Source organism: Dipodomys ordii, unplaced genomic scaffold (assembly GCF_000151885.1).
Source record: "Dipodomys ordii isolate 6190 unplaced genomic scaffold, Dord_2.0 Scaffold25, whole genome shotgun sequence".
Taxonomy (NCBI): Eukaryota; Metazoa; Chordata; class Mammalia; order Rodentia; family Heteromyidae; genus Dipodomys; species Dipodomys ordii.
In genome coordinates, this window is record NW_012267241.1 from 20,570,116 (window position 1) to 20,578,471 (window position 8,356).

The 8,356-nt window shown below is 37.7% G+C and overlaps 1 protein-coding gene across 1 annotated transcript in view; it reads right to left on the reverse strand.

Moving 5' to 3' along the window:
- The window catches only part of Mib1 (mindbomb E3 ubiquitin protein ligase 1), a 117,597-nt gene that overhangs the window by 71,360 nt on the left and 37,881 nt on the right, over positions 1-8,356 (reverse strand). The window contains exons 6-7 of the mRNA XM_013014821.1: positions 6,922-6,988; positions 2,975-3,179 (exon numbers count right to left, since the gene is read on the reverse strand). Of these exons, the coding sequence (XP_012870275.1) occupies positions 2,975-3,179; positions 6,922-6,988 (272 nt within the window). The remainder of the gene's footprint in view (positions 1-2,974; positions 3,180-6,921; positions 6,989-8,356) is intronic.

Below are 8,356 nucleotides of genomic sequence, written 5' to 3' on the forward strand. Positions count from 1 at the left end.
ACCCAAAAAAAAAAAGTCACAAAGTTCTTTTCTCCTATTTTATGAGCTTTCTTTAGTCTTTTTTGACTGTTTCCTTTGAAGTACAAAGTCTTTCTGTTTGATGACATCCAGTCTACTTTTTCTTTAGTTTCTTCTGCTTTTAGGATTAGGTCAATAAAACCATGTCACCTATGTCTTGTTATAAGAGTTTTACAGTTTATTTCTTACATTTAAATCTATGATCAATTTGGAGTTGATAAGTGCATATAGTATAAAGTAAGGTCCAATTTCATGTTTTACATGTAGCTGTCCATTTGACCCAACGACATTTGTTGAAAAAAAATTATTCTTGGGCTGGGAAGTTGGCTCAGTGGTAGAGCACTTGCCTTGCATGCCTAGGCCCTGGGTTCGATTCCTCATCACCACATAAGCAAAAGGAAAAAAGCCGGAAGTGGCTCTGTGGCTCAAGTGGTAGAGCGCTAGCCTTGAGCTGAAGAGCTGAGGGACAGCGCTCAGACCCAGAGTTCAGGCCCCACGACCGGACCCAAAAAAAAAAAATTATTCTTTTCCCCACTGAATTGTCTTAGACCCTAATTAAAAATGAACTGGAAGTGGCGCTGTAGCTCAAGTGGTGGTGGAGCACTAGCCTTGGGCTGAAGAGCTGAGGGACAGCGCCCAGGCCCAGAGTTCAAGCCCCACAACCGACAAAAAAAAAAAAAAAATGAACTGACTTCTGAGAGAGAGGGAGAGAAGGTGACACTGTCCAAAAAGAAATGTACTCAGTACCTGATTTCCGTAACTGTAACCCCTCTGTACATCACCTTTATAGTAACAATAAAAAAAATGAACTGACCTAAATGGAAGGGATAATTTCTGAACTCTATTCCATTGAATTGTATTTCTGTCTTGATTATTACAGCTTTTTGGTTTAAGTTTTAGAACTGGGAACCTGAAACCTCCAACTCTATTCTTGTTCAAGGTTCTTTTGGCTATCTAGATTCCTTGACTTTACAAATGAATTTTAGGATCTATCCATTTGCACAAAAAAGAACCAGGATTTTGATAAAGATTAGCCTAAATCTGTATATTAATTTGGGGCATGCTGTCATCAGTTTTGAGGTAAAGTATGTATTCCCCCCAAAATATATTAAAATCTTAATTCAAATATCTGTTAATGTGATCTTATTTGAATAATAGGGTCTTTACACATGTAATCAAGTTAAGATGGGATCGTACTAGATTTGAGTAGACTCTAAATATATATCTTCAATGGTTAGTGCCTTTATAAAAACGTCATGGGCTGGGAATGTAGCTTAGTGGTAGAGTGCTTGCTTAGCATTCATGAAGGAAGCCCTGGGTTCCATTTGTCAGTACCACATAAACAGAAAAAGCCAGAAGTGGAGCTGTAGCTCAAGTGGCAGAGTTCTAGCCTTGAGCAAAAGCTCAGAAACAGTGCCTAGGCCTGAGTTCAAGTCCCAGGACTGGCAAAAAAAAAAAAAAAGGAGGAGGTCATATAGACAGGCATAGTTGTAAACACCTGTAATCCCAGCACCAAGGAGACAGAGGCAGGAGGGTCTTGTGTTCAAGATCAGTCTGAGCTACATAGCAAGACCATGTCTCAAAAACCAAAACAGAAATTCAGGTACATATAGGCCAACGAGACAAGCAGCAAGCAAGAGGTACAGGGTTTGAAGCAAAGACAAACCATGTGATTAAGATATAACCCTAGAGGGGCTGGGAAGATGGCTCAGTGGTAGAGCGCTTGCCTTGCATGACTGAGGCCCTGGGTTCGATTCCTCAGCACCACATAAGCAAAAAGAAAAAAGCTGGAAGTGGCGCTGTGGCTCAAGTGGTAGAGCACTAGCCTTGAGCTGAAGAGCTGAGGGACAGTGCCCAGGCCCAGAGTTCAGGCCCCACGACCGGACCCAAAAAAAAAAAAAGATATAACCCTAGAAATATGAACAAGAAAAGTTTTGTCACAATTCTTATTTATAGAAAATCAGTATGACCTATTATGAACAAAGAACTTTATAAGCTATACTAAGACCTAAAACATACATTGCATTCTACTACTTCCAAAGGAAAAATAAAAAGTATAGAAAACTTGCATTACAAATATATAAAAGTCATATTAAAAAAAATTTTAATTCACATATAAAACACACATGTGCATTATTGATTCTGCTTTACCAATATAGTCCGGATTTTTTTTTTTTTTAGTTATAGGGCTTGAACTCTGGGCCTGAATTCTGTCCCTGAGCTCTTCAGCTCAAGGTTAATGCTCTACCACTTGAGCCACAGTGTCACTTCTAGTTTTCTAAGTGGTTAATTGGAGATAAGAGTCTCACAGACTTTCCTGCCTGTGCTGGCTACAGGTATGAGTCACCAGCACCCAGCTTATAGTCTGGATTTTTACCTGCCACATAAGAACTAGCTTCAGTAATCTTTTTTTGTTTTGTCAGTCATGGGGCTTGAACTCTGGGACTGGGCACTGTCCCTGCACTCTTCAGCTCAAGGCGAGTGCTCTACCACTTGAGCCACAGTGCTACTTCTGGTTTTCTAGTGGTTTATTGGAGATAAGAGTCTCACAGACTTTTCTGCCCGGGCTAGCTTTGAACCCTGATCCTCAGATCTCAGCCTCCTGAGTAGCTAGGATTATAGGCACCGGTACTCAGCTTGCTTCAGTGATCTTTGATCACTGAAAATCACATTGTTTTTGTTGTTTTTTTTTTTTTTGGTCTGGGGCCCAAACTCTGGGCCTGCGGGCTGTCCCTCAGCTCTTCAGCTCAAGACTATCACTGTACCACTTGAGCCACAACATCACTTCTGGCTTTTTCTGCTTATGTGGTGCTGAGGAATCGAACCCAGGGCCTCATGCATGCAAGGCAAGCACTCTACCACTAAGCCACCTTCCCAGCCTCACATTTACTTTTTTTAAGGTTCTTTTCTCTATGTACTAACTTTGTCATTATCAAAATTGAGAAATATCACCAACCTATTGCCACTTGGATACTGTACTACAATGTCATGATCTTCATCAATGCCACAAACAGTTCCAGTTGTAGTTAAAGTCTCAAACATTCCATCAGTCCATCCTCCATGGCCATGCTGCAAAGACTGTACAATTTCTAGGTCAAGATCTATATTGACCAGGTCACCAATCTGGAGTCCACCAGGATTTCTGTTGCCATTTTGCTCACCTGTAGTTAACAGGGATAGTTAACAAAACAGAATGAAAGCCACACTAGCCATATGTATATGCATGATTACTGTTAATCTCTTTATTTGTAAGTAGGCCTAATTCTTTAATTCATTTTAATAGTGTCTAAGAATGTATCCATTTCATCTAGCTTACCTCATTTATTAGACTATAATTATTCATAGTATTCCCTTACAATTTGTTTTGGTAACTTTTATTTTAAACTGATACATAATAATTGTACGTATTCAAGGGATACAATGTGGTATTTCAGCATATGTATATGTAATGCTCAAATCAGGATAATTAGACTATCATGCTAAACATTTATCTTTTCTTTGTGGAAGAACATGTAAAATTCTCTCCTCTAGCTATTTGAAATACACAATAAATTATCATTACCTATAGTCATATTCTGTGCTATAAAACACCTTATCCTATAAGTTTGTACCCATTAACCAACCTCTCCTGAAACTGTATTATTTTTAAACAAGAATAAAAGACATTTTAGTTTTAGGCATCATCTCACTTAAAATGTTTTTAAAATTCACAGAAAGTATGACATTTTAGAAGAGAAAGTTTTAAAATAAAGAAAGAAAAGATAGGAGCGATGGGTGACAATGTTGTCAGACACCTTGTATTCATATACTGTTTTGTAGAATGTAGAAGTGTTTTTAAAAAACAAAACAAATGTGATTTTTTTTAACACTTTCAGATCCACGTTTATTTCTGTTCCTCATCACACACAGCGCGTCACACACACACACATTTCCTGCAGCTAGTAAGTCACTTGATGCTGGCAAGGCACCAGCTCTGTTGGCATTGGAATCTGACAGTTAACCAGTGTTAAATCCATGAAGTATTTACACAGCACAGCATAGGAAACAAATGTGATTTGTAAGAAATACAAAATATTCTAAACCAAAACAAACAAAAAAAAAAGATACATCAGACTGTTGGGGCTCAACAATAGTTAAGTGGTAAGAGTGCCTGCCAAGTAAACTAAAGGACTTGAGTTTCAATCCCTAGTACTTCAATAAATAAATAAAGTAATAAAGTAATAATCTGGGTTGGCATATAGCTTAGTAATAAAGTACTTGCCTAGCTCTGGGTTCAATAACCAGCACTACAAAAAAAAAGACAATAAAGAAAAAGAATCCGTAATAATATGAGGATTCATAACAAATAAGCAAAGTTCCAAATGTTGAAAATGTTCACTTTCCTGCCTGGATAACTTATTGTCTATCAATGTACCAGAATATTTATAAGAAACAAAAAAGAACTGTATTTTTTTTCTCTGGAGTGTCTGAGGAACAGTACTAAAGTTTGAATTCAGGTCTTCATTCTTGCTACGTAGATGCTCTACCATCTTAGCCATCTGCCTTCCTCCCCCCCTCAGGATTTTTCCAAAACCTGCTTATTTACACTTTACTCTATAGATGACAGGTGTATAGCATCACATTTAGCTTTTTCTTTTTTTAATTTTATTTTATTGTAAAGATGCTATACAGAGGGGTTACAGTTACATGAGTAAAGCAATGAGTACATTTCTTGTTGAGCACTGTTACGTCCTACATTTAGCTTTTTCTAATTTTTTTTCTAATTTTTTTCTAATTTTTTGTCCCAGAGTGACCTGGAACTATGATTCTCAATCTCAGCCTCCCACATAAGTGGGATCACAGGCACATATTACCATGCCCAGCTATGAAATGCTTACTTTGTTTAAAAAACAACAGATGTGACTTTTTATCTAAAGAACATTTTTATCTAAAAAACAATCATTCAGCCAGCCACCAGTGGATCACACCTATAATCCTAGCTACTCAGGAGGATCAGATCTGAGGATCCTGGTTCAAATACAACCTGGGCAGTAAAGTCCATGAGACTCTTATCTCCAACAAACTACTCAGAAAAAGCTGGAAGTGGGGCTGTGGCTCAAGTGGTAGAAAACTAGCTGGGAGTAAAAGAAGCTCAGAGACAGAGCCCAGGCCCAGAGTTCAAGCCCCATGACATGGAGGGGGATGGTGCAGGGGTCATGATGATGACACTCATTCCCTTAGGAGAGAATGAAAGGTTAACACTGTCCCCAAAAACTGTACTCATTACCTGACTTATGAAACAGTAACCCTTCTGTACATCACCTTTATAATAACAAAAAAATTCAATAATAAAACAGAACACTCATTCCCCAGATTATTTTCTAAACCTAATTTCAGAGTAATGGATTCATGATCATAAAGCTATGCTAACTAATCTGAATGTACGTTTATTCCACATGTTTCTTATGAAGGCATGACACAAAACCAGACTGTTTCCAAAAATAAGAAAAAAAGATGAGTTCATCAAAACAAATGTTTTCCTACATTCTTATTTTCACAAAAAAAGTTAAAGATATGCTACAAGAAAATAATACTTCTTGGGGCTGGGAAGGTGGCTCAGTAGGAGTGTTTGCCTTGCATGCCTGAAGCCCTGGGTTCGATTCCTCAGCACCACATAAACAAAAAGAAAAAAAAAGCCAGAAGTGGCGCTGTGGCTCAAGTGGTAGAGCGCTAGCCTTGAGCTGAAGAGCTGAGGGACAGCGCCCAGGCCCAGAGTTCAGGCTCCATGCTCCAAAGGAAAAAAAAAAAAAAAGAAAGTAATACTTCTTGACAAAAAGGTCAAGATATACTTCCCATTACAAAACATTCAAAAGAGAAGAGAGAAGCTGGGAAGGTGGCTCAGTGGTAGAGTGCTTGCCTTGCATGCATGAGGCCCTGGGTTCGATTCCTCAGCACCACATAAGCAAAAGGAAAAAAGCCAGAAGTGGCGCTGTGGCTCAAGTGGTAGAGCACTAGCCTTGAGCTGAAGAGCTGAGGGACAGCACCCAGGCCCAGAGTTCAGGCCCCACGACCGGACCCAAAAAAAAAAAAAAAAAAAGAGAAGAGAGTTCCAAATGCTCATCCTTATAATGAATTTTTAAATGAATGTAGTTTTGGTTATATAGCTCTTAAAATTTTCAATTATACATGGAATCATATCTTATATCATTTATATCATATCTTATCATTCAGTTATACATGGAATCATATCAGTATCTTAGAACTTCTCTTACTAAGTAGGCAATTTTACAGAAATTGTAAAGCATTTATGAGCACTAACGTGTCAAATCCTTTCTATAGTATATAAGTTATAACTTTGATGTAATGTAATAAAAAAGTTTTCCATATGGTTCACAGTTAAAAGATAAACATTTTGCTCATGTTTTCTCACATATGGGCAAGTTAGATCTAAAATACAACTGAATATGATAACTTAAACAGGGTTCTGTGCATTTAAACACACACAAACTAAAGGGTACACTTAGGGGATGAATTCAAAGGTGTAATCCCTCTGAAGGTCTAAAGTACTATTTATCAAAACAAATTCCAGGAAATAGAAACATGTTTTTTTGTGGTTGGTAGTGGTGTTTCGTTTGGGGGTTTACAGGAATGGAAGAGGGATGAACAAATGCAGTCACTGTATTCAATACACATATGTACAAAATGAACTATGCAACTTGTAGGCAGGGAGGAAAAGAGGGAGGGAAGGAGGTAGGAAGGAAGGGAAAAAAGGAGAGAGGAAGGGCCTTAAAACTAAAATGGAATTTAAAAAGTATTTCTCTAAATATTTTAATGGTAATCATTTTTTCAGTGCAATTTAGACATTTTATTAATTTCATAAAATCTGAATCATTATTTAGAATTTTTTCTATTTTGTTAACTCACCTAGTACAGGGCAATGATCTCTGTAGAAAGAACCTCCTTTGGCATCCTGGACACACTTCAGATCAGACTAAGAAAAGAAACCAGAAGAATCACATAAAAACTTCAAATATGGCTCAATACCTGAACCAGGCAAAATCCCATTCAGAATATACAAAAGAATAGCTCCAGGTTACTAATCACACTAAAAACTGCTTTTAAAAAATAGTAGTTAAATACTATAAAACTGGAAATATTTTCTCAATTTAAAATATATATATATATAAGCCAGGCACCAGTGGCTCATACCTGAAATCCTAGCTACTCAGGAGGCTGAGATCTGAGGATCATGGTTCAAAGCCAGCCTGGGCAGGAAAGTCTTTGAGACTCTTTTTTCTTTTTGGGTCCGGTCATGGGGCCTGAACTCTGGGCCTGGGCGCTGACCCTCAGCTCTTCAGCTCAAGGCTAACGCTCTACCACTTGAGCCACAGCACCACTTCCGGCTTTTTTCTTTTTGCTTATGTGGTGCTGAGGAATCGAACCCAGGGCCTCATGCATGCAAGGCAAGCGCTCTACCACTGAGCCAGCTTCCCAGCCCAAGTCCTTGAGACTCTTATCTCCAATAAACCACTAGAAAACCAGAAGTGGTGCTATGGCTCAAGCAGTAGAGCACAGGCCTTAATTAAGCTGAAGAGCTGAGGAACAGCACCCAGGCACGGAGTTCAAGCCCCAAGACCAACAAAAACAAAACAAAAACTATAAAACTGATGTATAGACAATCTCACTTTGCTTACTTTTTCATTTCTAATTTAAAAGCTCAAAATTAAAACTGAATCTTTAACATTAAAAGGTTTCAAAAACACATGCGAAATAAAGTATAACCAACACCTAGTATATGAAATGTGTTCAACAAAAAAAGAATCAAAAATTTAATCTCATTTTATGTAAGTTTACATGTAAAACAAATATTAACTTATTTTGAAATAAGAAAAGTGAACATAAGAAGAAAACTACTTAAAACAGCCAGTAAAAAAAAAACTTAACCAAATTCTGCATGTGGATACTTAATTCTCTTACTTATGTCAACTTTCATCCTTACTTCAGCATAACTTGGTTGAGTCAAGTTCATTCTCAGTTAACCTTATGAGAAAAATTATGTACCTGAATGGGAAGGTACCTTTAGTAAAGAAAACAAAAAATATAGACTTAGAACATCAATCTTGGGCATTTCTGTGAAAATTTAAAAGCAGATTTACTTAAAAGTACCTAGTAATAGCTGGCATATACAACAGATGATTATTATACTTTACTACATTCAATGAAAGGATCCTTCAAGGGCTGGGAAGTTGGCTCAGTGGTAAAGCGCTTGCCTTGCATGCCTGAGTCCCTGGGTTCGATTCCTCAGCACCACATAAGCAAAAAGAAAAAAGCCAGAAGTGGTGCTGTGGCTCAAGTGGTA